Source organism: Zasmidium cellare (genome assembly GCF_010093935.1).
Source record: "Zasmidium cellare ATCC 36951 unplaced genomic scaffold M409scaffold_2, whole genome shotgun sequence".
In the NCBI taxonomy this organism is placed as follows: Eukaryota; Fungi; Ascomycota; class Dothideomycetes; order Mycosphaerellales; family Mycosphaerellaceae; genus Zasmidium; species Zasmidium cellare.
This window is the reverse complement of record NW_022986946.1, coordinates 475,331-502,409: the sequence shown is the minus strand read 5'-3', so window position 1 is coordinate 502,409 and position 27,079 is coordinate 475,331. Positions and strand designations below refer to the sequence as shown.

General features: G+C 53.6%; 15 protein-coding genes across 15 annotated transcripts; 9 read left to right on the top strand and 6 right to left on the bottom strand.

Annotated features, from left to right (window-relative positions):
* Positions 1–111: 111 nt before the first annotated feature.
* M409DRAFT_49325 (uncharacterized protein) lies at positions 112–1,020 on the bottom strand (the record flags this gene model as incomplete). The annotated part of the gene is made up of 2 exons (XM_033811209.1): positions 112–711; positions 766–1,020. 2 exons carry the CDS (start codon positions 1,018–1,020, stop codon positions 112–114), a joined length of 855 nt encoding a protein of 284 aa, XP_033673686.1.
* A 495-nt stretch (positions 1,021–1,515) lies between these two features.
* M409DRAFT_49324 (uncharacterized protein) lies at positions 1,516–2,820 on the top strand (the record flags this gene model as incomplete). The annotated part of the gene is made up of 1 exon (XM_033811208.1): positions 1,516–2,820. One exon carries the CDS (start codon positions 1,516–1,518, stop codon positions 2,818–2,820), a length of 1,305 nt encoding a protein of 434 aa, XP_033673685.1.
* Positions 2,821–4,033: 1,213 nt separating this feature from the next.
* M409DRAFT_16756 (uncharacterized protein) lies at positions 4,034–4,399 on the top strand (the record flags this gene model as incomplete). Its single annotated transcript, XM_033803757.1, has 1 exon — positions 4,034–4,399. The coding sequence occupies one exon, from the start codon at positions 4,034–4,036 to the stop codon at positions 4,397–4,399; it is 366 nt and encodes a 121-aa protein (XP_033673684.1).
* Positions 4,400–4,757: 358 nt separating this feature from the next.
* Positions 4,758–6,422, top strand: M409DRAFT_35412 (uncharacterized protein; the record flags this gene model as incomplete). The annotated part of the gene is made up of 1 exon (XM_033810394.1): positions 4,758–6,422. The coding sequence occupies one exon, from the start codon at positions 4,758–4,760 to the stop codon at positions 6,420–6,422; it is 1,665 nt and encodes a 554-aa protein (XP_033673683.1).
* A 1,529-nt stretch (positions 6,423–7,951) lies between these two features.
* Positions 7,952–8,547, top strand: M409DRAFT_16754 (uncharacterized protein; the record flags this gene model as incomplete). The annotated part of the gene is made up of 3 exons (XM_033803756.1): positions 7,952–8,032; positions 8,082–8,280; positions 8,333–8,547. The coding sequence occupies 3 exons, from the start codon at positions 7,952–7,954 to the stop codon at positions 8,545–8,547; spliced, it is 495 nt and encodes a 164-aa protein (XP_033673682.1).
* A 1,094-nt stretch (positions 8,548–9,641) lies between these two features.
* On the top strand, positions 9,642–10,368 carry M409DRAFT_16753 (uncharacterized protein; the record flags this gene model as incomplete). Its single annotated transcript, XM_033803755.1, has 2 exons — positions 9,642–9,756; positions 9,806–10,368. The coding sequence occupies 2 exons, from the start codon at positions 9,642–9,644 to the stop codon at positions 10,366–10,368; spliced, it is 678 nt and encodes a 225-aa protein (XP_033673681.1).
* Positions 10,369–10,577: 209 nt separating this feature from the next.
* M409DRAFT_16752 (uncharacterized protein) lies at positions 10,578–11,345 on the bottom strand (the record flags this gene model as incomplete). The annotated part of the gene is made up of 1 exon (XM_033803754.1): positions 10,578–11,345. One exon carries the CDS (start codon positions 11,343–11,345, stop codon positions 10,578–10,580), a length of 768 nt encoding a protein of 255 aa, XP_033673680.1.
* Positions 11,346–12,054: 709 nt separating this feature from the next.
* M409DRAFT_16751 (uncharacterized protein) lies at positions 12,055–13,007 on the top strand (the record flags this gene model as incomplete). The annotated part of the gene is made up of 2 exons (XM_033803753.1): positions 12,055–12,166; positions 12,214–13,007. 2 exons carry the CDS (start codon positions 12,055–12,057, stop codon positions 13,005–13,007), a joined length of 906 nt encoding a protein of 301 aa, XP_033673679.1.
* A 148-nt stretch (positions 13,008–13,155) lies between these two features.
* M409DRAFT_16750 (uncharacterized protein) lies at positions 13,156–15,071 on the bottom strand (the record flags this gene model as incomplete). The annotated part of the gene is made up of 3 exons (XM_033803752.1): positions 13,156–13,602; positions 13,650–13,797; positions 14,677–15,071. The coding sequence occupies 3 exons, from the start codon at positions 15,069–15,071 to the stop codon at positions 13,156–13,158; spliced, it is 990 nt and encodes a 329-aa protein (XP_033673678.1).
* A 1,223-nt stretch (positions 15,072–16,294) lies between these two features.
* M409DRAFT_35438 (uncharacterized protein) lies at positions 16,295–17,716 on the bottom strand (the record flags this gene model as incomplete). Its single annotated transcript, XM_033810398.1, has 2 exons — positions 16,295–17,040; positions 17,104–17,716. The coding sequence occupies 2 exons, from the start codon at positions 17,714–17,716 to the stop codon at positions 16,295–16,297; spliced, it is 1,359 nt and encodes a 452-aa protein (XP_033673677.1).
* Positions 17,717–18,674: 958 nt separating this feature from the next.
* Positions 18,675–19,964, top strand: M409DRAFT_16748 (uncharacterized protein; the record flags this gene model as incomplete). Its single annotated transcript, XM_033803751.1, has 1 exon — positions 18,675–19,964. One exon carries the CDS (start codon positions 18,675–18,677, stop codon positions 19,962–19,964), a length of 1,290 nt encoding a protein of 429 aa, XP_033673676.1.
* A 21-nt stretch (positions 19,965–19,985) lies between these two features.
* M409DRAFT_16747 (uncharacterized protein) lies at positions 19,986–21,732 on the bottom strand (the record flags this gene model as incomplete). Its single annotated transcript, XM_033803750.1, has 2 exons — positions 19,986–20,018; positions 20,071–21,732. 2 exons carry the CDS (start codon positions 21,730–21,732, stop codon positions 19,986–19,988), a joined length of 1,695 nt encoding a protein of 564 aa, XP_033673675.1.
* Positions 21,733–21,965: 233 nt separating this feature from the next.
* On the top strand, positions 21,966–22,973 carry M409DRAFT_62480 (uncharacterized protein; the record flags this gene model as incomplete). The annotated part of the gene is made up of 1 exon (XM_033815192.1): positions 21,966–22,973. One exon carries the CDS (start codon positions 21,966–21,968, stop codon positions 22,971–22,973), a length of 1,008 nt encoding a protein of 335 aa, XP_033673674.1.
* A 29-nt stretch (positions 22,974–23,002) lies between these two features.
* On the bottom strand, positions 23,003–23,976 carry M409DRAFT_16745 (uncharacterized protein; the record flags this gene model as incomplete). The annotated part of the gene is made up of 2 exons (XM_033803749.1): positions 23,003–23,895; positions 23,946–23,976. The coding sequence occupies 2 exons, from the start codon at positions 23,974–23,976 to the stop codon at positions 23,003–23,005; spliced, it is 924 nt and encodes a 307-aa protein (XP_033673673.1).
* A 593-nt stretch (positions 23,977–24,569) lies between these two features.
* Positions 24,570–26,587, top strand: M409DRAFT_16744 (uncharacterized protein; the record flags this gene model as incomplete). The annotated part of the gene is made up of 3 exons (XM_033803748.1): positions 24,570–24,595; positions 24,650–25,228; positions 25,927–26,587. 3 exons carry the CDS (start codon positions 24,570–24,572, stop codon positions 26,585–26,587), a joined length of 1,266 nt encoding a protein of 421 aa, XP_033673672.1.
* Positions 26,588–27,079: the final 492 nt, after the last annotated feature.

Here is a 27,079-nt window from a genome sequence, read left to right as displayed (position 1 = left end):
CAATCGTACATTCTGAGCTGACGGGGACGTTCTGTCGTGCAAGTCCTAGGTGGGTTCATCTGTTCATTCGTGATTCTGTTGGTCTGGGTTGCGATTCCACCAGTCGGCTAGTCAGCCGCTGGCCGCGCCTATGGTGCTTGTCGCGGATTTCACTGCGTTGCTCGAGTCAGCCGCCGGTTTAGAGGTGCCAGAGCTGGCGTCGGTGGGTTGCTCGGTGTTGTCACCCACTTGTTTCTTAGAATCCGGCGCGCCATTCTGAGTCGTCCCCGTCTCCTGTCCTTCAGGCTGTTCTTGTGGCTTCGTGAAGCGGTCTGAATATCCGGAAATGTCTTTCTTGGCATTCTGCGCTCGAGCACCTTCCATGAAGCCGTCGAGCCTGCCTCCTGTGAGGCGATTGAGTGAGTCGCCGATAGAAGAGCCTTCTGCTGGTTGTTGAGAGCCTTCTTTGCTTTCTGCTCCGTTGGCCCATTTGAGGATGTAATACCCTCCCAAACCCCAGAGGAACAAGAAGCACGCCGCACCTGTCGTGAACAGGACTGCTGGGAAGACAATCACCAATGCGGTGCCGACGCAGAAGAGGGTGAATATGACGGCAGCCAGCAGAGCGACGACCAGTGCTATGACTAGCGCCGTGATGAAGACGACAATGCTGAAGAGAATGAAGAGACCCAGAGGTATGCCGGTGAGGGCGATGTTCATGCCCAGGAATGCCTACAACCATACGACTTAGCTTGTTATCCCTAACGTTTGGATATCGTCACATACGGATAGCTTGGGGTTCGCGAGCATGAAAGACTGCAGCTTCGCGAGAAACGCCGCCCGCTTCTCAGGAGGAAATATCGAATCGAGGATGGACTGCCCCTTGGTTGCCACCTTGCTGCCCACATTCTGAACCGTCCCTAGAGCCGAGTCTGTGGCAGTCTTGACCTTCTCTTGAGCCCCTGAGACTGGCGTGCCCTTTGTAGCATCCTGCGCTTTATCTTGCGCGCCAGCGGCTGCATTCTTGGCCTGATCGGCCATGTTGTTCCGGGGATGTGTCGAATTCCTCAAAGGGGATCTCGAGGTCTCGCGGAGGATATCTGTTCGGTTGGGGTGTCCCGTTGGACGAGTCTCGAGCTTGCGCGGGCTCTTGTCCCTGGCGGCTGTGCTGTGGGAAGACGTGGTGATGAGCCTCTGCGGCGAGATCGCTAAACAGGGATTGTTCGAGGACTGAACGCTTCAGAAAACAGAACAGAGGTATATGAGGCGCGCGGTAGGAGCTAAGTCCGAGCAGGAAAGGCAGTAGTGCCTGTGCAAAGCCGGTTTCTGCAGCTCCATTCTCGTTCACGTCGATGCTCGATCGTGTCGTCGCGTCCAAGCTGCCCGCTTTTTGAGTTTACGCTGACGTCGGGGTTCATTGGATTGATTGGCTGTCGGCGGTCGCTCCAAACCCAATCGCATAAACCATTTTGGGCAAGGACCATCGACAAATTTTGGAGAGCTTGAACAACACCCACACTCCAGATACACAACAACATGGCGGAGAAGGAGAGCAAGAAGCGCAAGAGGCAGTCTAACGGCGTCGATACGCCTAGCAAGAAGGTCGCAATTGATGCGGGCGGCAACATCAAGGTCTCATACACCGAGGAGAATGGCGTGGTCTTGCTGTCGACACCGGGTGTGAATGCACCACGAGTCCCGTTCAAGGCCTACGCAAAGGCTACGTCGACGAAGCATGCAAACGATGCTGTGAAGCCAAAGACCCACGATCTGCTGCTACAATCCTCACAACACCCTCGGCTCGACTATACCGCAGTCCCAGACACGCTCGACCAGCACACTTCCCACTACGTCGCCGTTTTCGACCCTGCAACAAAAGAGCTACATGTCACGCCGGCACATCACCTCAGCCTACGAAGCACTTTACGATCAGAAGTGCAAGAAGTAGAACAGGACAGGCTGACTCTAGCGCAACAGAGGGAAGAGCTAGGTCGTGAATTCGGAACCAAGAAGGCGAAGAAGGCGATTCTGAGCAAGACGGAGAATGCCATCACACAAGACACGAAAGGCAAGGGCAGAGTGACGGATGTGCAGTCTGCGATTCTGGAGTCAGTGGGCGGCACGACCGCAGGAGCAGCCAACAGGGATGCACAACAAGACGCTGAGACGCAGCTCGCGGCTAAACCGATACCAAGGCCCAACCTCAGTGCCGAGACCGTGGAAGACGTCTACTCTTTCGACACCCTCATACCACCCAGCGATGCTCGTATGATACAGATCAAGGAATGGCAGGACAAGGTCCGAGCCGACGAAGTCATCCAATTCAAACACCGCTTCCCAGCCGATCGAGTGGAGGCCATCGCTAAGAGCGACGATGCCATCAAGCTCAAGGCTCTGCGGTATCTGACTCTACTTCTCGAGTTCCACGACGTTCTGGGCAGCAATCGAGGCGGGAAGAAAGTCCCCAAGAAAGATATCCTCTCCAAGCGACTTCCTGGCTGGCCGCAGAATCTTGTCGACACCGTTCGTCGGCGCTTCACCAATGACTCGGGCTCAGAGCTGGGGAAGTGGCAGCTTGACAATATGTACACTCATATGTGTGCGCTGTCACTGTACATCGACGGCTGGACGACGGATACGAGCAACCTGAAGGATGATCTCAAAATGGAGACGAAGCAGATCTCGCAGTACTTCAACGAGCTGGGCTGCAAAGTCAGCGCACCAACAGAGGCCGAGAAGACCGCAAGAAAAATCGGCAAGGCTCAAGCGGCGGTGACCAGAATGGCGAGACTGAAACTCCCACTCGAATTCCCCAAGCCCCGAGCCGCGAGGAGGCGATAGTTCACATCTTACGAATCAACTCTCTCTCCAACCCCAATATACTTCTCAACCCCCCGATCCATGCATCCCATTCTTCACGCTCGCGAGGTAGGACAGAAACCCGGCTTGACTCACCCCGCCGACGACGAGGCGCTCTTTGTCGACGTACCCCAGCTTGATGGCGTTCTGCGTGGTAGTCGCCCTGGCCTTGTCCCGGCGTGGTGGAGTAGGAGGCGAAGGCGGCTCCTTTGCCGATGCTGCCGCCGTAGTTGGGGAGGAGGAGTACGTATGCACCTTGGTCGATTTCGTGTTCAACACTAATGGTTGGACAGGTACTGTTCGCAGGCGTTGGTGCTTCAATTAAGATTATGGCGATGATGCACCTCGCGAGGCAGACCTGGTTAGGTACCTCAAGCATCCTTTTACTGGCGTGTCGACAGTCACCCAAGATGATCGCAGCCCACTGCGACGCTCTTGCAGAATTTTCGGGTCCTGCAAATAGCGCATAAGCGTTTGACAAAGCACACTGTTGAGGCATTGCTACAAGTCAAGTCGCAGTCCAGACGAGCCTATCGAACCGTTGCCTAGATGGCTTACCGCCCCTTTTTCCCGCGACTGTCCATAACCTAGTCGCGACGGTTATTTGAAACAACGTGTAAAGACTGGGCGTCTACAACCGTCTCGAGAGCGGCTTGTATACAATCAGTGCCAATATCTACGAGTCGGGCGAGCGCCAATGGAGCCAATGGAGCCAGCAAGACATGGTGACCAACAAATTTCCCTACGATCGTCATCTCAGAGGCTCCGTTTCTGCTAGACGGCGGGTAAATTGAATGCACGAGTGATCAGTGGCTAGCAGTAGCATACAGATGACGGTGCCTATCCCTAAATGCTGCACATTTATACAAGAAGAGAAAGATGCCCAACACCTTCCAACTCCCAGCATTCCACTTGATCTTCCCAAACTTGTATATCTACAAATTAACTTGATGAGCTTTTGGCATTCTGCCACTGTCACCCTCCCACAAATCGATCCAGGCACTTTTTTACGACCATTAGTGCCATTCGAATATTACTTTTCAGGGCATTACCAATCAAGCCAATCCCGTTTTCGAGACCTCTCGGCTCTAGAGCAAGAACGTTAAAGCTGAAGAGCAAAGACAACAAAGATTTCGAGAGCGTGTGTGATTAGCAGAGTCCCCATAGCACCGCTAACCTGTTCAGACTAGCCACAATGTCGAGCACTGTGAAGAAGGCCGTCCGGGAGATCTTCGAGGAGATCACGAAGACCAAGTCAAACCTGAAACGAGTATTGCATATGTCCGAGAGTGGTGCTGGCCAACGTGTCTTTCCACCGAAGACTGCGAAGAACGACGAGAAGTTTGGCCTTCGCCTGGATAAGGGGGAACCGGTCAAGGGAAAGCCAGGGGTCATACGGTTGAATCTGCAGGCAAATTCGAACGCGAAGAATAAGATCATTCGCGAAATAGCACAGAAGGACTCTCATCGTGTGCTAGCGTCTGTCGACGTCGATACAAAGCAAGAGGCGAATAAAGATAACGCTGCCAAGGTCAGAGACCAGCTTATCGGCAAATTGTAACAGATCTCATCCAGGAGCAGGAGCGCGCCCTTGCTGCTGTGAGACTGCTGCAGCCATATTCAATCGCAAATGATTATGTTCGGCGTGGGAAGAGTTATTACGGTGGTGAATGATAATTGGGAAGGTCAGGTTATGTAAGGCTCGGGCCTGGCGCCGCCCGCCCGCCCGGGCGCTGCCATCCAATCATATTTCTACTTCACGTGCCACTAACCTGCCGTGCCTGAGCAAGCGCTGCGTTGAAATCCGCCTTTGTCTTTCCTCCTTCCTATACCCTCATGGAATCACCAACTCGTTCCTTTCGGCCAAGTCCTCATGGTCACTTTTGAACACTCGGTTCAGGTTGCGACTGTTGTATAGCATGCTCTCCCGAATCAACAATGTCTTTAGGCGCTCCGTCGCTTCACGCGGTCGTGCGCTCTTGATCGACAATGACCCGGAGTCGCTTTATAGCTACTCGTCGGGACGCTGGCTGTGGAATGAGGAGCAACAAATGGCATGCCGACGGCGAAGGTTCAACGTCACGGAACTGGCGCAGGCTGCGGCGCCGACGGTCGGGTCACAGTTCTGTGTTAAACTAGCGAAGCTGTCCGAGGGCAGTTTTAATAAAGCATTTCTGCTCACCATGGACAACGGCAAGGAGATGATCGCGAAACTGCCTAACCCCAACGCAGGCTACGAGCATCTTACCACCGCAAGCGAGGTGGCTACGATGGACTATGTGCGGAATGTTCTTGGTGTCCCTGTACCGCAAGTCTACGCTTGGAGTTCGTCGGCAGACAATCCTGTCGGCGCCGAGTACATCTTGATGGAAAAATGCCGCGGGCTCGAACTTCATAAGGTCTGGGACACGATAACCGATCGTCAAAAAGCCGCCATCATTCACAAACTTGTGAGCTATGAAGCTGCATTCACGTCATCAAAACTCCCCGCTTATGGGAGCCTTTACTACGCGAAGGACCTTGATGCCACCGAGACCGATCAACGTATCCTTCTGCCATTGGAAGGAGACACAAAATTTCCAGCATTCGCTGTTGGCCCAACCACCGACAGAAACTTCTTCGATCATGGCAGGGCCGGTGCAACGACCAACCAAGGACCCTGGGCGACGGTAGAAGAATATAATCTCGCAATCGCGGAGCGTGAAATCGCTTGCTTGCAGAGGTCCTCAAAGTTTCCCGATCCGCAAGGGTTTTACAACGGCCCGGGGCAATACCAGCAAAACTCCAGAACGAAGATTCAGACTCTGCGAGATTACGAGAAGGTGGCTCAGTATCTGAAGCCAACGGATCCAATCCTCTCTGAGCCAGTTGTCTGGCACACTGATCTTCACTGGGATAACATATTCGTCGACGAGAATGATCCGACGGAAATCACAGCCATCATCGACTGGCAGGCAGTCCACATCGCTCCACTGTTCGCGCAAGCCCGGCATCCCGAATTTCTCAAATTCGACGGTGAAATCCCAGACACTTTTGACGCGGACGCCATCAAGTTACCTGACAACTTTGGAGAGCTCAGCAGAGAAGACCAGCAGGCTGCTAGAAAGCTACGCGGGGCTCAGATATTATGGAAACTGTACGAAGTCGAGCTCCTGTGCCAGTGCGACGATGTCAGACGGGCTATTAGCTTTGGCCAAGGCCTGCTTGGTCGATTGCCTAGTCTTGCGGGGAACATCTTCAGCGATGGCGAGCTACTCGTCCAGGACCTCTTGATGAGTCTACAGCAAGAGTGGAGTCAGGTTGTGGATGATCCTGTCGCATACCCATGCCCGCTGTCTTTCACAGATGAGGACAGAGCCGCCCATGATGAGCAATTCGTTCTTTGGACGCAAAGCATCGAGTTGATGACCGAATTTTTGACGAGTATGGGTGGATATCGTGGCTGGGACGGCTGGGTGTCCCATGAGCAATACCAGGCGGGAAAAGAGCACATGGCATGTTTTAAGGAAGACTTCATCTCACGGCATTCATCGACGGGGGCGGAGAGACGGAGATGGTCGGAGGTCTGGCCGTTTCCAGACTAAGGACATCGAATCCAGACATTAGCTCGATGCATATGCGACACCACGAAGCCATGGCTCAAGATACCTCCAGAGGCATTGCGGCCTGGTTGCGCTGCATCACCTACAAGACACGTATACTATCCCGACGTTGTCAGTGCCTACAAATCATAGCGTAGACTGCGCTTCCACGCGCGTGGGATGTGCCTGAAGAACTTCTGGCCCGAGAGAAGTAAATATGCAGCGTGTGTTATTGACCAGCATTGCAGGCGGAGTTTCTGAAGCGCTGAGACATGGTGAATTTTCGCGCTTCACGGTTTCGTTCGAGTGAAGAAGCCTCGAACATCAGACACCTGTACTCGATTGGTCTTCTTGCCAGCATCCGCAGCAGCAAACCGCTCGTTGCGCTTCTGCTGCCGACTTCCCGTCAATACAACTTCCTCCCTGCTCACGGTAGTAGAGACGCACGCCAAGGAATCACTGCTCCTTATCCAGGCTGTGAGATCGGTTGTAAGCAAGAGTCCTTGTCCCGCATTCGAGCCACCTCAAACTCCAGAGACAGCCAAAGTAGGACGGCACCGAAGCCATGTGTGAATAGGACGACCACCTGGGCTGCCCGGAGTCGACATGTTACGCTTGAGGTCAAAGCCATTCGTATTCTTCGGTGAACGTAGTACCATCGGGGTTAGTAACTGCAGAATTCTTCGAATGGCTCTGTCTTCTGGTTGCCGTTTCTCTCGTTCTGCCCAGCCATCGAAATGGGAAGCCTGCGAGATGGCAACGTGAAGAGGGCTCAGGTCCAGGTCGATGCCGAACTCCGGAAATCCCGCCCGCGTCAGGACAATTAAGTTTCCGACTTCACCTCCTCCCCAGCCATCTCCAATTCTCACCAGCACACGCCATCGAATCGCCGGAAGCGACATCGATGTTCCGGCCGTGACTCACCAGAGAGTTTGCCTATTCCAGCCATTTGTGAAACCCCGGTCGAATCAGCAGGCCCCGGTACCTGCATGCGAAAGTGATAGATCAGGATGCTGGCCCTGGCCCTGACAGACCGGCCCTGGCTTGGTGGAGGACACCCCCGCGGCCGTTGAGGCCTCGTCGCGTGTTGTGAGATGTCGTGTAGAGTGCTTGCATGTGCGACCTTGTTTGTGACCTCTTTCGAAGCTGTCGGTCGTTGAAATGCGTCGATTCTGGCCTGTAGTTTCCAAGCAACCATCACCGCAGCAACCAAGACGTCACGTAAGACTATAAGAAGAGGCGAGAAGCCGTAAGTGAACGATTTAGAGTCGTTGCTATGTCCTTCACCTCTCACTGTCATTGTGTCACATGTCGTCTAGGCGGCAGACCTGCATACAAAATCTCACAGCGCTTCACAACTTCTCACGACACTTCACAGAGCCATTGAAAAGCACCCCACGTCATCAAACTTTCTTCCTCTTTCTGTTTCTATAACAGACTCTCACGACCTCCTTCACAACTCGCGACAGCGATCAAAACCGATCCACAACTTTCGACACTCCTCTCTTCTACCACCGACATTCACAAACATCATGGCCAACGGCAAGGTCGACTGGGACTCGCAAGCCACCTGGCAGCGTGTTATCGCGGCTATCCTCGCTACTGGCGTCAAGGTGTTTTTGCCTCTCATGAACATTTAACATCAAGCTAATCATATTCCAGGTCGATCTCAAGCAAACCGCCATGTACTTCGGCACCACGTACGACACGCTCGAGAACCGCTTCCGCAAGATCAAGAAGGAGTCCGCCGTCCTCAAGGAAGAAGTCGAGCGTGGCGAGCGCGGCGAAATCGCGCCCTCGCGTACCAAGTCCAATCCATCGACACCGCGCAAAGCCACTCCGAAGAAGGCAGCCCTCAGCGGTATGCATCCTCATCAACCTGAGATCATGTCCACATGCTAAACTTCTCGCAGCTGTCACCAACGGCCGCGTCGCCAAGAGCACCCCCAACAAGAACAACCGCAAAGGCAGCATCAAGCGGGAGATGTCCGACGATGGCTTCGCCTCTGCGCTGGATAGCTTCACCACCGGCGAAGACTTCTCCTTCACCAGCGATGCGCACTCCGGCCTGATCAGCTACGACCAGCTCAACGACGACGACGACTTCGGCATCAATGGCTTCGTCTGAGGAGGGAAGTCCTTCAACTTGTAACGACGAAAACGACGAATTGGAGTAGTTTAGAACTGCTCCTTGATGAAAATGTAGCATTAACAACGGCCTGGAGTTGACTTGCGGTTTTGGAGTACACGGAATCATGAAATCAAACACACTTGTCTCATCTCTGCTCTCCACTCGCTTTTCGTCCGTCTCTGTGAAGCGCTGTGAAAGCCCCGTGAACGCTCAAAGCCCCCAACATTCCGTCCATTTAACTTCCTTGCAGCAATCTGCAGACGGAACGATTGGCTATCCGACACGATGCTAGTCCATGCCCTCTGCAAGCACTTCCCAGGATGACGCAGATCGCGTGAATTTCGAGGGAGATGTGGAGGTTCGTGAACGTTTCGTTAAAGGTCGTGAGATGGCGTTGTTTGCCCAGTGTCTGAAACATAACGACGACAGCTTCATGTGTGGCGGAAAGAGGAGGAAGGCGCAGATTCTGTGTCTCTTATTGGTTCATGAGGTGCAAACGGCGGTGGTTCAGTCTCGTCGCACGTGCGGTTCACTTTCGACTTCCACGGCTTTCTCACAGAACTTCACGACGCTTCACGGCGAGTCACAAGCCAATCAAAGGTTGCGAGACTTGGTGATTTCAAGGTCTTATCTTGACTTGCCTCCCCTCGACTTGCATTGCAACAACAACACGACTAACTGCATTGCGACTTTCCAGTTCAACACCGACGATATTCTCAAAGCTGTAAGTTGATCCACTTTGATCTGAAGCTGACTTCACATCAACCCCATTCACATTGTGACGACCACATTCCCTTCCCCATTCCCTTCTCCAACTACGCAACTGGTCTTCGTCACTGACATTTCCCATAGCAAGACTTTCCCAGTGAAAGCAGTACGTCTCGCCAACTTCAGCCGCTTGAAGGCGCATATCGACCGGACCTTTGACAACTGACATCGCCACAGCAGCATACCAGCCCCCGACACCAGATACCAGTAAGTCACACCTCTGTCTCGCCATCGACACCCTTGGCAGACCATCCCGATACTTCACAGTGCAACCTCATCGACCACAACTGACTTCGAACAGCAGCACGTGCACCACCAGCAAAATGGGCAAAGCCAAAGCCTGGGACGCTGCCCGCGATCAGCAGCTCTTCCTCCTGATCGTCGACAGCATGAAAATCGACTACAACATCGTCGCCAAGAAGTGGGCCGAGAAGTATCGTAACTGGACCCCATCACTTTCTCGCGATCCAGGCTAACATCGACACAGCGGACGATGACTCCAAGCCGACCGCGAGCGCCATCGGCCAGCATATCAACAAGCTCCAGAAGGCGAATGGTGGTGGCTCCGGAGGTGCCGCCAAATCGAGACCAGCGGGTGTTCTGAAGCCATCGACTCCCAGCAGCAGCAAGAAGATTGTGCCCAAGACTCCGACCTCTAGCAAGCGCAAGAACCGCAGCATGAGTGACGAGGATGAGGACGACTCCGAGGAGGATCAGAAGATCGACTTCACCAACATCCCCAAGCGGGAGTCCACTGTCCGACGCAGCAAAGCCGCCCGCGCCTATGCTGAGCCGGAGAGTGATGCGGACGAGGATGAGGATGGCATCCTCACCTCTGCGCGCCCCGAGTCGCGCTTCGTCAACCCAGCTCTTACCAACACGACCGGCTACGTCTCTCCCCTCAGCAAGCGCAACAGCGTCGACGACGGAGATGAGGTGACCGGCACTGCGTCCCGGTCCGTCTCCAAGAAGCCCGTCTCCAACTTCGACTATTTCCACAGAGCTGCAGCCGAGGACTCCGATGTCAGCGACTACCAGCCGCTCGTCTAGGTGGCACACAACCAAGTTCGAGACTTTCTCCGTTCCACAAGATATGCGAGCGGTCCATGGCGACGATTGAGAGGATAGATGGATGCGAATTGGCGGATGTTGGGAATGCTGCAACGAGCCTCGAGCAAAGACGTTGTAACACCATGGCAGACAGACAGACAGGGCTCACAGGACACCACCCCAAACCAAATGAAACTCTTGGATCTTTTTCAATTCAATGAATTCACCATTGCCCAATCGTCCCCCAGCAAATCTTTATTCTCCAAAATCCTCTTCCCATCCTTGCCTCCACTGAACGCCGTCCGAATCGCCATGCTCGCCAGCTGCCCGCTCGTCACACTCGGGATAATCGCCTGCGTGATAATCGTCCCCATAGCCTCACTACTACCCGCCAGAATCCCACCAGGCCGCAACGCAATCGCCTCGAAGCACCTATGCCCTTCCTTCTCTTCCGACTCATCCGCCGTCGCAAAGATAGCCTTCTCCGCCGCACCTTTCAATTTCCGATCATCGTCCCCAACCCACAGCTTCCGAAACTGGTTATGCTCCGCGCCCCAAGCAGACACATAAACGAAGCGAAAAGGAAACCTCCCAACGCCCGGCTTAGGCTCCTTCCCAGGATACCCAGGATACGGCCCCAACGCCGGCGCCAGGCCCTTCGCGAACGCCTCCGCCGCCGCGGCGACGAAGTTCACATTCACCTTCCGCGAATTATCCAAGCTCTTGAGGTCCTTCGTCTTGCCGCCCAGCGCCCAGATGCACGCCTCGACGCCCTCGTCGCGCAGGCGCTGCAGCAGGTCTTCCGGGTACGTCTCGAAGTCCTCGTGCAGGATCTGCGTGACTTTTTTGTGCGAGAAGCGCGCGTCGAGCGGGCGCCGCGTGAGGACGTAGACGTGCTCGATGTAGTTGTGCGCGATGCATTGGGAGAGGATTTCGGCGCCGGCGAAGCCCGTGCTGCCGGTGAGGACGATTTTCATGTTCGCGGTGATGGTGGAGTCTTGCTTCGAGCTGAGCGGGAGTGGTGTTCTAAGTTGCTGCTGCGCGGTTTTTCAAATGTCTGCAGGTGAGTTCGGATGTTCAAGGAAAGCTGACGACGAGGAACCGGGGGGAAGTGTTCTTACACCTGCCTTCGGTGCTTGCTATCGATGGCTGTGCAAGCCGCTTTGCCGGTTGTTCTGTGTCTCTGCTCGATGGACATGTATTGTTTTGAAACCTGACAATGTTGATGGCTCGGACGTCTCGTACAGTTGAAGGGTGAAAGCAGCTCGCGGATGTACGAGGTAGCCAGTCTCAATGCGGTATCGCCGGCGAGCTTAATCGACGGACTTCACCTCGTCAAACGAACTCTCCTCCTACCACCTTTGCTCTGTCCAGCCCTCGCTACGACTTGTCTGTGCTGTTACACCAGAGGCTTTAATGGCTGGACTGCAGCGAGGCGAATCCAACCTTTCGTCCCCTTCGACGCCGATCTTAAGGTCGAAGATTGCATATGATCACTAGTAGGTGTTATTGACGTCACCAACGCCCCTATCTCACAAGAGTAAAGCACCTTTCCAATCCCCTTGCTTTCAACGCATTAAGCAATTTGTACATATGCGAAGTATCAGGTCCTTTGCTAGATTTGCCACAGCAGCACGACGTACCACCTTTCAAGCACCTACCATCTCGCGACCATTCTCCTCCGCCATGTCGTGGATGGACTCCTGGTCGCGGCCATCTGCCAACTCAAAAGTACCAGCACCGCTCTACCTTTCTGGACAACATGTCTCATACTGTCATACTTGTGGACGAGTGATGAGTCCGTCAACCCAGCAAAGTCCCAAGCATCCACTAACCCACCGCCAGACTCCAAAAAGGCCACAAAGAAACAAAAAAACCCCATCAAGTACTGCTCAGACAAATGCCGATCTCGAAAACCAGGAGCCCAAGACAGGAAGATCGAGCGGACGATCGTCGCTCTTCTCCAGGACGAGCCGGATTCGGGCATCGAAAAGACCGCCGCAAAGTCGAAAGTCGTCAAAGGAGATACGAGGCTTGTCGTTACCTGCGATGAGATTGAGGAAGTTTTCTTTGGGAGTAGATTTGATCCTGAGAAAGTCTATGGAAGAAGGAAGAATCGCAAGAAGCGGTGGATTGGCGATCCGGATGCGCAGTGGATGAGCGTTGATATGGAAGACAGCAAATCCGAGGTGTCAGGGGAGGACCATGAGAGCGAGAGTGAGGACGACGATGGTGATGATTCAGGTTCAGTCCCTTCTACTGATGGAGGAGTCCGAATACGACCGCCGCAGGATCAGTCCGAGGTCAACTTTAGTGTCGGTGGCGAAAGAGGGAAAGCCGAGAAGATCGAGGAGTCTGCAGATGATCTGGAGAAGCGGAGGCAAGGGGCAAGGCGAGCTGAAGAGCGTGAGATGGTTCGCCGTGCGGCGAGAAGGGGGATTGTGTTTGGGTTTGAGGTGCCCAGGAGGGAGACAGCGGGAACTAAGTCAAAGACGAAAGCGAAAGGGAGAGGCAAGGACAATGATGATGGTGTGGAAGTGTCACAGATGGAGGTACGCAAAGCTGAAGCATTGATGAATGGTACGGTCGTGGAGCCGTCGTATGCCAAAGGAAATTGGGCCATTCGATGGAGGGAATGAGAGTATTTGAGGATGCCTGCCATTGCCATCGTAATCCCATTGAATCCGGCCAACAACCAATTCGCTAGCGAGAAGTTCCAGCTGCACCCAGCCTTTCCCTCCACCAAATCCACCGAAGATCGAAGAGGCCTCAAGACCCTGTCGCAGATCAACTGCAAGGAGGCACACCATCACCGTGTTCGTGGTACTTGTACTTCCCAGCCTTTGCAAGCTCATCGGCAGCCGCCACGCCAGGCTTAACCCTCGCAAACTCGATAGCCAAGTCCACGAAGAACTCCGCAGGCAAGGCGTCACAAAACGCTCTGAGTCGCTCCTCGTCGGCCCTTGCCACGTACCGGTCGAGAATGAGCTGGCGGATCTTGCTGTTTTCCCTGGTTGACTCCCATACTCTCCTGACAAGTTTCGGTGATGGACCTTGGCGGTACTTCACGAAGCTCTTGATCATCAGACTCAGAGCCGTGTTGCAAAGTTGGGTATCCTCCAAGTAGTCCGCGAGAATGTAGAGCTCGGCGTATACCAGCCTTGTCGAGCTGCCGCTGTCGTCCTTCGCGAGATCTTCTGGTGAGAGTGCCACGACACGGCCGCTGTATGCCCACTGCATGTACGTGCAGAATGTCTCCGGTCGACCTCGGGCAGACGCACGAGCATCTCCTTCTCTTCCTGGAAGCCGGAAGATAAAGCGGCGCGGAAGAACTTCGAGCGGGCGCAGAGGACTTCTTTGTGGATGGAGAAGCTTCGTTCCGAGTCGCTTGGGCCGACGAGCACAGTCACATTGTCTCTGAAGTCGAACCTGTTGGTTGAATGTTAGTGTCAAATGACATGTTGTGGTGATGCGGGAGGAACACACTTGAGTCGCTTGGATGCCGGCCCCGCCATTCTGACGACTCACTGGGGTTGATGTGGTGTCTAGAAAGTCTGTGATTTCAGACGTCTTCAGAAATAGGCATTCACCGGTGGATGAGGCTAGTCGAGGAAAGGCACGACTGAGCATGCGCGAGGAAGGAGCGATCTCACATGACTCAACGGGCACCCTACCCAGGTGGATCAGTCTTCATTTTGACAACACTCAAATTGAAAGCGAGCTCTAGATCCTGCGACTTTGGACATCTGGGCTCGAGCACAGAGGTGTCTAGCCTCGCGCGGTAGTCAACCTCCTCGGATAATGTCCTGCACGGCGCGAGAAACAATACTGTGCCATAACCCTCTGACCTACCACAGCATCAACATCAACCTGTGCACACGCAAAGCACTCATCACGATGCTCATGGCAACCCCGTACCTTCCCCCTCCAGCCTAGCTCACGCCGCTAAACGCCCTAGCGCACTCCCGCCAAGACTCCGGACCAAATCACACAGACAACATATTCCCTTCAAACCCCCTTAACCACTGTCTAATCTAATCTGAGGATACTGCTCTGCAGACGAGTATGAGCTGCATTAATCACTGGTTTGGCATCGGCGTGCAAGGTAGGGCGGAATCTCGCTTGGATGAGCATCAGCAGCGGCATTCATCACAGTCTTAATCTGCGTGCTCACCTTCGCTCTCACGTCGAACCCTCCACGCCACATTTGGTTCCCATCAAAGATTACGAACAGTCCCCTACAGCACCTCAACCCCTCTCACCGCCCTCTTCCGCATACACCACCACCGTCCCTCCCAACATACAAACTCCATCGCCAAAACGGTCTGCGTCACCAGTCCCGGCGGATGCCCCGTAATCTCCAGCACATGAAAAATCTCCGCCCGCCCCTTGCCCACATCAACCTCGATATTCTGCGACAGCAACTTCAATCGCCACTCGGGGTACTCGGTCGTCATGCGCTTGAAGCGCGCGAGATGCTCGTCGAGATCGAGGAGTCGTTGGGACGTATTCGTGGTGTCGCCGTAGACGTTGTTGACGTCGTAGAGGATGTTGCAGGTGAAGGAGGGGGCCATGAAGTTCCATCCCGGGGAGGTCGGGGAGAAGTCGCGGTTGTTGACGGCTTCGAGGGAGAGGTTGGAGAGGTGTTCGAGGTGGGCGGTGATTTCTTGCTTGGTGGATGGATTTTGTGCTTTGTTGGTCATTTTTGGATTGTGATGTGAGGGAATTGGGGAGGTGAGGTGAGGTGCGGTTGGTTGACTTTCACTTGTGTATGATTCGCTTGGGACGGTCTAACGCAAGACGGTAAAGATCGACGAGGTCAGCTGGCCCTCTTTTATGTCTCATTGTTTCGCTCGAAGAGGAATGCACGCAAGATACATGTAATCTCTCCACAATTATAGGAGCGATCGGGTTGCCAAGTGTAGCAAGAACCCATTACTCCATAGGGTAGCATTGGGATGGATGTTCCACTTTGAGCAGAACGGTGAGGGAAGTGTGTGTTTCATAGTTCGTAACAAGGTGATCTGGTCATATCCAGAGTCAGATTGAGTGACAAGGCTGTGAGAACATGATGAATTGCTGCTGGCGATCTACGACCATGAAGCTTCTCATCATGAAAGTCGAGTTACTCTCCAAAGCAATGTCTCGATCTTTAGACACTGCTCGAGAACCATGGCAAGAAAAGCTGCGCAGTGTCGGAGAGAATGACAAGACCGACGTATCCTCTGCCAGTCGTAACGTCAGTCCAGGAGCAACAAGCCATGAGACCGTAAAGCTTCTCTCCATCAGAAAGACGAGACGCTCTCCAAAGCAGCATCTCCAACAACCACACCACGCTCCACATCGATAGCTGGAATACCCATGCAGTATCGGGGATGACAACAAGAAGCAATGCAGGATCTCCATTGAATCCATAACTTACGACTCATCCCCCTCAAGCATCAACGTCACGTCGATGATATTCCGGTCCTTGTGGTAACGCAGTAGATCTCAGGAAGAATATCCCTATTAGGCTAAGAGCTACCGTGCGAACATGATATGTATCGGAGAGCTAGTCTTGAGTGCTGCAGCGGGGATCGATGTTATATTTAAGGGGTTTCAACATGGCAAAGCACGAGGCGTCATGAAGCTAGCACTGGTCCAAACATCCCCATCAGCTTCAGACCTACCGTGGGAACAGAACACGAACTGGGAAGCTTGTGATGAGTGCTGCAACGTGGATGGATGCCATATTCCGCAGCCGGGTTCCATGTCATATTCGAGCCTTGGACCGGTACTCATAGTAACGCAGTGCCTAGATTTCAGGAGCATATCCCCATCAGCTTCAGACCTATCATGCCGACAGAACACGAATCGGAGAGCTTGTGATGAGTGCTGCAGCGGGGATGAATCTCATATTCAAGCCTACGTAGGAAGTCCAAGAATATCAACCCTCCTCCACCTTGTCCTCCAGTCTGCACGTCAACCCAGCAGCCACCAGAGCCATCACCCCTCCAAATCTGAATACCCACGCAATACTGTCCGGATCCGCCTGGCCAGCCTCAGTGTGTAGGGACTGAAAGATAGCACTGCTCGCCAGTATCGCGATGACCTGAGGTACCGCGATAGCCACATTGTGGATGCCTAAGATCGCGCCCGCGTCACTCTCGCTTCGCGTGTCTTTCTTCATCTCGGCCGCGATAAGTGAGAATGGCACCCATAAGGTGATTGCCCAGGGCACGCCCATGCACGCGGTAAGGAGGATAGCTGATCTCACCCGGTCCACGAGAAAGGTGAGGCCCGCTAACACCGCGAAGATGACATGTGATGCGGTCCAGATGCGCTTGAGGGTGAGCAGGTGAACTTTCCGCACGATCCAGGGGAAGGCCACGCTGCAGGTGAGGGTAACTACCGCTTTGACGAGTAATCCCAGCGACCCCAATCTTGTACCATGCTCCGAGAGAGATGGATCGTCTGCTGGTACGTCAGGGTGTTTCCGGAGAACAGGCGCAATATAGAGATCTCGGATCCATGTCGAGGTGTAGAAGAGTATCGGAAACCAACCAATCCAAGCCGCGAGCTGCACAAAACAGATCTTCTTGATCTGGGGTGGCAGTCGACGGGTGACGTGCCAGAGTTCCTTGAATGACCCGGCAAGCGTCTGTTTCTGTCGATCATCCCCGGAATCTCCCCCTCCACAAGAGGCTCGTTCATCGTCTTCATGGCGTGGTCGGTCTTGATTTCGCGGGGATGAACCTCGTTCTTTGATCGTGACGGTGATTGCCGTCGATATGATGAGCGCCATAGACGCGAGAAACGCCAGGTCTTTGAACTGACTGTCACCGAGAGCGCGTAAATATTGACCAAGATTCAGGTATCCGAAGGTAAACCCTATGATATCTCCGATACCAGAGACTCGACTGGCCCATGCATTCGCGATATCCTGTTGAAACGCCGGTGCACTGTCGACGACGAAGGTTCGAGCTGATGCTTGGAGGACGTTGATACTGAAGTCCAGGACGTATAACATCAAGACGGCGACCACGATGGCGGTCACCCTGGTCGTGTTGCTCTCTTTCGGGACGCCAAAGACCCATAGTACGCCACGAGTGATCTCAAACGACCATACCAGCACCATGAGCGAGACGATGGTAGCGACTGCTCCAGCGACCATGAACGGGCGTCGTTTTCCGAATCTTGATCGACATCTGTCCGATTTCATTCCGACATATGGCTGCACCAGTACACCTGACAGTGGACCAGCTATCCATATGATCGCCATGACACCTCTTGATATGCCGAGCTCCAGTAAGAATGGAGAGATCTCGGACTGCTCGACCGACCATGCGACCTGAAGACTGAGTTTCATCAGCTGATATCCAACGCGACTCGGTCTTCGCTCACTTACCCGAAGAAACAAGCTGTCAGACAGAACAGATACCACACGCCCCTCTTCGGATGATCCATGTTTTCGTATTGATGCCACGATTCTTGAAAGTCGTTGTTATCCCCGGAACTCATGATCTGACCAAGCTGCGAGATCATCCCATCGTCGCTCCGTCGCGGTGGCAGCAACGGGGATTGCTCGTCATTCATGATGTCCCCTTCCTCCTGCGCTCTGATATCCTCGCTCCTGCTTGGCCGCGCACTGGGAAGGGGCGAGGTTCGCACAGACTCGGTGGAAGGTCTCGATCGGCGTTGTAGCGGGACATGTTGGCGGTCTTGGTCTGAAGCATCCAGCATTGGCGCATTGGAACTCGATCCCGAAGATGAGGAGTCCGACCAAGGGACCGTGTTGTCCATTGTGGTGTGGGTACGCTCGAAGTTACGGGGGAAGGTAGTCGTTGATCGTAACAAAGGAAACGGCCTCGTGGGCTTGACGGTCGCGCATGCTCTGTGGTCAGTCGCAGTGAAGGTTGCTGTGAGGCCGTGAGTGACTCGGACTTGGTAGTCGTGCTTGCTGTCAGAGGTAGGGATCACGCGAGAAACACGTAGGGATCACACGAGCGAGGTATGAAATGTTTGGCCAAACCTGAGATGTGGCTGCTTGCCGACGCCGCGCAATTGTGCAGACTGGTAATACGTTTGGCAAGCGTGTCGTAGCAGACTGACAATGCCCAGTTGTTGAAATTGGCATGTGAAGTCGCGGTCGTGCATACGTGAGCTGCAACGAACCTTCCAAGGTTCTTCAATCCCAGTCGGAGATCTGTTCGCGCCAAGCGGCACGTGATACTTCTTATCGATAGCAACGGCCATCCCCTTCGCTGCCTATTTATTTGCGTCGAATATAAAAGTCCAATCCATGCCCACTTTACAGATCAACAATCATGCCTCCATGCAAACACGACACCCTCGTCTTCACTCCCTCCGACAACGCCAAGACGGTCGGATACAAACATCCATCTCCTCTGCAGCTGCTAGCCGCCGCCCAACCCTCAGGCAAAGCACCAAAGAAACAAGATCGAATAGTTCCATCGCCCTCCACGTTCCCTGCTCCTCTGGTTTTGCCTGGAGATGAGCTGTCTTTCGACCCAGAGTACGAGCCGCAGAGTCTCAAATCGTGGATCGATGAGCCATACAGGAATGAGGTGACCGACGAGCGTCGAACGCTTTACGTTGTGCCTGTACCCGCAGTGTCGAAGTCGGCTGCGTTTGTAGATGGTTGGGCGAGACCTGGCAAGGTGTCTCCGGGATCATCGGTTGATAACCCCAAGGCGGATGATGTCCTCCAGTACCTTCAAGCCTTCTATCACGGGCTTCCAGTAAAGCTTCTCTCAAAACCCAGACTCCAGTTTGGGCCTTGGGATGAAACCTCACGAGAGAGCTCCACGGCGACACCGAAGTACGTTGGCCTCAACATCGGTTCGCAGATCGTCGGCATTCGTAACCGCGCCTCCAAGGACAAGATCTTCTCCGGTCAGCTGAACCTCAACGACTTGCTCGACGCCGCGATCGCCATGCTGCCCAGAGACGCATATGCTCTGTTAATGCTGGTCGATCACGACCTGTACGAGGATGAGGAGGACGACTTTTGTTGTGGTAGGGCGTATGGCGGTAGTCGTGTCGCTGTAGTGTCGACGGCCAGGTACAATCCTGCGTTGGACGACTTGCAGGAGATCGAGAGAGAGCATCCTTGGCCGGCTTCGCATTGTCGAGACTATGTTGATGCGTCCTGTCGAGAAGCAGATGAGAAGACAGTGCTCAGGAACAAGGCGAAGAAGACAACCAATCCTGACTCATCGCCTCTCCGTCAAGCTGTCGCTGCGTGGCAGTCTCTACCTGCGCCAACGACAGGCGATGAACTTCGCAATCTGTGGCTCGGGAGACTGTGCAAAACTGCGTCGCATGAGCTCGGCCATTGTTTTGGTATGGATCATTGCGTGTACTACGCTTGCATCATGCAAGGCACCGCTGGCCTGACAGAAGACGCTTGTCAACCGCCATACCTGTGTCCTGTCGATTTGGCAAAGGTTCTGATGGCGACTGGAACGAACGAGGCGACATGGGCGCGGAGTATGTTGAAGTTCTGTGAAAGATTCAGTAATGACAGAATGTTCGTTGCGTTATCCGGCTGGCTGAAAGGAAGACTGCAAGAGCTTGAGAGTGTCGACGTCTGAACGACGCTATGCGCATTTGATCTATATGTATTTGTAAGGGTTCATGATGCCGTTCTAGAGAGATGTTAGCAGGTCTGGTTGAATGTAGGACGCACAGTACACATACCGGGTCGTAAAGCTTCTTGATCTGCCCCATCAAATTGATCATATTCTCACTCCTGCTGTACCCAATGAAGGGCTTCTTCGCGAGACCAAGGCCATGCTCGGCAGAAATGCTGCCATTGCGTTCCTTCACCCATTCGAACACCCAAGGCTCGAGAGTCTTCTCAACCGCTTTGTCATATCTCCTCACTGCAACGTTCAGATGTAAATTCGCGTCGCCCATGTGACCATATCCCACAACGTCCAATACTGGCTTGGACTCGTCCTCTGGATCCATGAGGCCATTCTCCTGGAACTTCTGTCGACACTCTACGATGAGGTCGTAAAGTTGAGGGAGTGGAATTGACAGATCGTACTTGTAGACGCCTCCAAAGTGCTGACTGGCCTCTGAGATACCCTCTCGACAAGCCCACAGATTCTTCAATTGCGTCTCATTCTCCGCCACCACACCGTCTTCGACAATCTCCTCACCCATGACATGCTCCAAGAAAGCATTGAGCTTTTCACTGTCGTGGTCAGTGTTAGAGCCCGAGGTTTCGATGAGACAGTAGAATGCGTGCTCGTTCTCCAGTGGGAGTTTGTTGCCTGACGCTTTGTTGTAGAGTTTTTGTGATTCCGAGTCCATGAGTTCGAATGCAGACAGGATTTCCTGGAGTTGCTTCTTGGCTTCCTTGAATGCGTCCTGCACTTTCTCGTAGGATTCCAGTCCAAAGTATGCCACGTTTACTGCGGGGCTCCTTTGCGGGCAGATTATCGAAATTCCAGTGACGATGCCGATGGTGCCCTCAGCACCAATGAAAAGCTGTTTCAAGTCGTATCCAGTGTTGTTCTTGCGAAGCTTGCTTAGGTCGTCCACGATAGTACCATCCGGTAACACTGCTTCAATGCCCAATACATTCCCATGTAAGCTTCCATATCTGAGTAGTCGGAGTCCACCGGCGTTGGTCGCAATATTGCCTCCTATCTGACATGTTCCCTTGGCTCCAAGATCCAGTGGGAAGATGTGTCCATGCTCTGCAAGGTAGTTATCGGCCTCCTCGAGAACAACTCCAGCATCAGCAACGAAAATGCCTGAGACATCGTCGAACGACCGAATCTTCTTCATCCGCCCCAGATTGATAATGATCTCGTCGAAGACAGGTACCGAGCCACCGACCAGTCCAGTGTTTCCACCCTGAGGGTTGACAGCAATCAAGTTATCGTTGCAGTACTTCAAGATCTTGCTGACTTGCTCAGTCGAATCCGGTTTCAATACCAATCGTGTCTGCCCCCGATATTTGCGCATCCAATCCGCATTGTAGGCCTCCAAATCGCTGGTCGCATCTTGACTGTAGCCATCGATAATCGCATTGTCGGCGCCTAACACGTCTTTGAAGAACTTGACATCTTCTGAGCTGATCTCTTTGAACCGGGAGTCTCGCTTGAGGTCGGGATATGAGTCTGCTGTGAATTTGATTTTGCTTTGACTGAGACCTGATCTTGAAGGTGGAGGGCCTTCGTCGGCATTCGACGAGGCGGTTGCGGCTTCGGCGTGTTGCCATCTTCGTTGTAACGGTTGGTAGGCGGAGCGAGCAGCTTGAAGGCGAAGACGAGAGGATTGCTGGAAATCGTTGTTGGCGAGTCGCAGCCGCCGCAGGGCTGGTACACAGCGATTGATTGAAGGCATTGTTGCTCGACCAGTCAAATCGCACAAGTCTGAAGGTGAGAAGATGCGTGGGTGGTGAAAGAGAAGCTCTGAACGTCACCAAGGTTCCTTTCGGCTTCGGCAGAGCTTTGTATCAAACCTAATCAATCTCCGTGGGGATTTAAATTCCGAGCACTTGAGATTTCTGCCTCAACATACAACCGCAACGCCAAAAATCAAATTCAGTGACAATACAGTCCAGGACATCGTCGAACATGGCACCGATCGCAGGGAAGCGACGACGAGTGGAGGATGAGGTGCGGCCGAAGAAGAAGATCAGAAAATTCAAGAAGCAGGCAAGATACCACAGCTCTTCAGAGGACGAGGATGAAGATGAAGAATCTGCAGTCCCGAGACAGCAGAGGGCATCAGATGCGCCTAGAGTACAACCAAAGTTCTCTATGAAGGCGGCGACCGTCTCGAAGCCTGAGACGAAGATCGCATCGAGACCGAAATCGATTTTGAAGCAAGCGCCGGCACCCAAGGAAGAATCTGAGCCTGAAGAGGACGACGATGACAATGAAGATGATGAGGCAGAAGTCGACGAGCTCGAGAAGAACACCGCGCTTAATGCATTACAAGCAGAAGACAGCGAAGACGACGAGGTAATGGAGGAAGATGACGAGCCAGACCTCGAAGCAGGCTCAGACGAAGAAGAAGAGGAAGAGGACGATGTCGACGACCTCCCCTCCGACAGCGAAGCATCCATGACGTCCTCGCAAGCCGCGCGATCCAAAAAGAAGCGCAACGACCCCACCGCTTTCGCGACCAGCATATCCAAAATCCTCGACACCAAACTCAGCACCGCAAAACGACAAGACCCTGTCCTCTCACGAAGTAAATCCGCGGCGGATGCGAACAAGTCGCTGGCAGATTCGAAGCTTGAGCAGAAAGCTAGAGCGCAGATTCGGGCGGAGAAGAAGCAGGCGCTGGAGAAGGGGAGGATAAAGGATGTGTTGGGACTACAGACGCCCAATGTGGATACTGGAGCGATTATGGAGCAGGAGAAGAGGCTGAAGAAGACGGCGCAGAGAGGTGTGGTGAGGCTGTTCAATGCTGTGAGAGCAGCGCAGGTCAAGGCAGAGGAGGCCATGAAAGATGCCAGGGCGCAGGGAGTGGTGGGCATGCAAAAGAGGGAAGAGAAAGTGAACGAGATGTCGAAGCAAGGATTTTTGGATCTGATATCGGCTGGTGGAAAGCAGAAGGCCGTTGAAGCAGTATGATCGTACACTCGTCGTACAAGAGGACATTGTTACACGTCCGCGGGGTTGGCAACCTGGTCCGAGTCCTTCCTCTTCAATGTCACCATGTGCTCGCTCCCTCCAGCATCGTCTTTCAGCACACCTGCTTTACGCAAAGTCGCTGCCGTGCTGTCCACCATCTTCGGACTCACGCCAGTGACGTCCTCTGCAAACTTGACAGTCTTCATCCACTCATGCGCATCCTCTTTCGAGTAGTGCATGGCAGTCGTAATGTACTCCACAGCCTCGTCCTTGTTCTCGCGGTAGTACTGCACGCCCTGATTGATCTTCTCCAGCAACGTCTTCACCTCTTGACTCTGCGCATCTCTTGCCACGATCATCCAGCTCGGCCACGGCGTATAGATCTCCCCGATCCTCTTCAGCTCGCCGTTGTCCCAGAAGTGCTTCGTCGTGAAGTGCTCCCACATGAAGAAATCGCTCGATCGATCCTCGCCCACGCTCTTGCGGAGTGCAGCGAAATCCCCAATTGGAACGACCGGGAACGGCTCCTTGCCTGGGGACTCAAGCCAACCGCGCTGGTCTCCCAGAACGAAGGACATGACATATGATCCACTGCCAATCCGACTGACACCCACTTTCTTGCCTTTCAGCTCGCTCACATCATTCACGTCTTCGCGCTTCGCGCCGGTCGAGATCGCCCAGCAGAGAGGTGATTCGACGTAGGTTCCAACGAGACCATATGCAGCCTTCTCTCCTGCGGACTTGCTCTTGCCCAGATCAGCGATGAAGCCTTCCGTCAGGCCAACGGCGACTTGAATGCCCTTCTTTGGGTCTGGATTATTCAGTGCACCGGCGAGAGCTCCAGTACCAGTCGGGAAGGGTATCAAGTCAGCATCGAGGCCGAAGTGCTTGTGCGCGAACGCAATGGGGGTGCTGAAGTGCTCTGGACGATCATCAGCTTCGAACATTACCTCTCCGTCGTTGATGCCGCACCAGGAATATATCCGATCCTCAATCGAGCCATGGCTGCAGTGGGTGTCGAGAAGAAGCGGCCTCCAGTTGAAGCAGCTTTGTGTGCTCTGCGACCGAGCATTCTGGGTACATTGTCAGACAGGACCTGCTGATATATCGAAGAAGACTCATGTTTGCTAAGCAGTTAACGAGGGTCAATGGCCGAGACAGCGGTCCGTACACCCGCACAAGACGACATCAAAAACCTTAATCAAAGCTTGGGCGGAATTGATTGGGACGTTTTCTTGGCTGTTGACTTCACCTCCACCTCTTCTCTTTCACAAGGGTCATCGTGGGAGAATCTGACTGATCTCCGCAAGGAGTCGTTGCGTTGCGTATGGCAAAGACGTCGACTGCCCATTTATGCGAACATGATGTCTCTTCACAATGTTTGAGGGAGACCACCTTCCGCGGGAACGTCTTTCCTCTCGCGATTTCATTTGGTAGTCATGACTGCCACACGAAGGGTTGCTGGCGATGAGTACGGCACGATGGTATCTGTCAGTGTCAACATCCTCTCATCAACAGAGACATCTCGATACGCAAACATTCCATCAGCATCAAATTGACATCGATCACTACAAAACACAAACTCGAGCTCGCAAAATGGACAAAGTCACTCACTTCACCGAGTTCGCAGAGTTACCTCATTCTCCAGACTTCGACTGCTGACAGCAATCTCCCAGGTCATTGCAGCAGGATGAGATGATCACCATACAGCCGCAGGATTCGGACGAGATCTTCTTAGTCCCGCGAGCCCTTCTCATTCAGGCGTCCGAGTACTTCCAGAAAGCTCTAAAGGGTCACTATGCAGAGACTGAACGGCGTGTTCTACGACTTCCCGGCTGCGACACCCCCACGTTACAACTCTTTCTATACTGGCTCTACCGCAGAACCCTTCCGTGCTTCGGAGAAGCCCAATCAATCCTATACGTCAAGCACGGCGCCAAAAGCGACATCGCCTTGAAAGCTGCAATCGATCATCAGATCAAGCTATTCAGGCTGTGGGGCTTCGCCGAGGCGTACCTACTCCCACGGCTGCAGAACGAGACAATGGAATGTCTGTGTGACTTCTTGATGTTCCACAGGCTACAGCCGGCAGCGGCCCATGTTACATTCGAGGTGTCTGGCAGAGATCTCCTGGCGCACTTCTGCGTGAAGCAGGCGGCAAACGACTGGAGAAGCAGCTACTATGACGAGGACGATTTGACATTGCTGGGCGGCATACCGGGTTTCATGAGCATGATGCTGAATTCGATCGAAGAGTGTCGTGGGAGGGGCTGCTTGTGTCATAAATCGAAGCCTTGTCGTCCATCTCTTCAAAGAGAGCGTAAGTCTTACATGGTTGGTTAACACGGCTGCTGAAGACCATTTCACCAGGAAAGAGTTGTAGTGTGTCTCAGCACTAGTCAGGATAATTGAAGAGGGGATTTTGGAAATTACGCACTGCTAGGACTGCGTTGGAATGTGAACGCGGTGCAGGTGAGATCGGCGTTTGCGACGCAGTTTGACGACTGGCACAGACAATGTCGATCGAAGAGTGTGGCCGGAATGGCTGCTTGTGTCGCCAAAACATGCCCTGCTGTCCATCTCGAGCGCAGCATCTTCGGGGGCCTTACGAGTTGATCGAAATGACGCAATAACTTGTTGTTCTTTCCGTGATCAAAGAGTCACACCTTGTCTCAGCTTCAGAGTGAAGTGATCGGGCAGGTGATATTTGCATGTGAACGCGGCAAAAGCAAGAAGGCCCGCACGAGGCATGTGATGACTTACAAAGCTCAACTTCACAGCTGCTCGCCAACTCCTTCATTCGACAACACTCGCAATCCGCAAACAACGAGCGATTGACCACACCAGCTGCGTCCAACTTCGCAGCAATACATCATGGAGGAGGTCATACAGCACACTAAGTGAGTGGACCCGGGTCGTCTTTGGCATACACGTCGTACTAACGACAACACAGCTCCTTTGTCGAAGACCAGCAGATCGCAGTCGCTCTCGAGGGTAGCACTCGACGCTTCTCCATCTCCAAAGCACTGCTGTGCAGCGCCTCCGACTACCTTCGCAAGGCCTTGGACGGCGGCTTCAAGGAGACCTCTGAGAAAGTACTGCACCTCCCTGGATGCGATGAGCAGACCCTTCGCCTTTTCCTCTACTACATCACCAAGCTCGACATTCCAGATTTCGGTGCTATCTTCGAAGAGTTCCCGAAGCCGGCGAGCCGAGAGGATGCGAAGATTCGTGCCGCCGAGTTCCAGACCGCGCTCGTTCAGCTCTGGTCTTTCGGCGACGCTTACCTGATGCCAAAGCTGCCGAACCTCGCGATGATTGGTCTGATCAATCTGGTCAAGAAGTGTCCGGTCACGGTCGAAGCCGCCAAGATTGCGTTCCAGGTCACCAAGGACGGTCCGCTGCGAGACTTCTTCGTCTGGGAGGCGATCTACGACTATGAGATGCGTGAACTGTCGCCCACGGAGTTGGACGAGTTCGGTGCTGTGCCTGGATTCGTACCTGAGATCTTTGAGCATATGCACAAAGTCGTCGAGATCGACAGCGCATATTGTTCAGAGTTGATACCATCGCAGTCTTCTCGCCACGACGGTTTTCTTGTGAAGGAAGCATGAGGTGAAACGCAAGCAGCGACGATGAGCAGGAGGGGTCGTGTCAAGTCGGTCTTCAGTTGCAGCACGGCTCTTCAATGGGTTTGGGACTGCATCACGGTCGCAGCCGTGGATTTAGGGGTTTGACATCGACCTTTAGCCCAAGAAAGATGAGGAATGACGCTTCATGCGTATTCGTTCTCCCCCATGCCATTTCACAATCCTCAAACTAAACAATTCCACCTTATGCCCAGACCCCTATACCCACATGCCGCCAAAATCCCCTATGCATTTCACAAAATTCCAACTTTATGCAACCCCCCTGCACAAACGCCAAGCTGACGTCTCAGCAACTCGGCCGACGCTGGCAATGCGGCCGCATTCTTGACTCAGCGAGAGAAGGGGACGGCCTTGGCGCTCTAGGGCACTGCTGGTGATGTCCGTTTGGCGGCATAGGGTTGCAAGGTCTAGCAGCTGGAATCTAACAAAACACCGAGCAGGGACAAGGGCAATGCT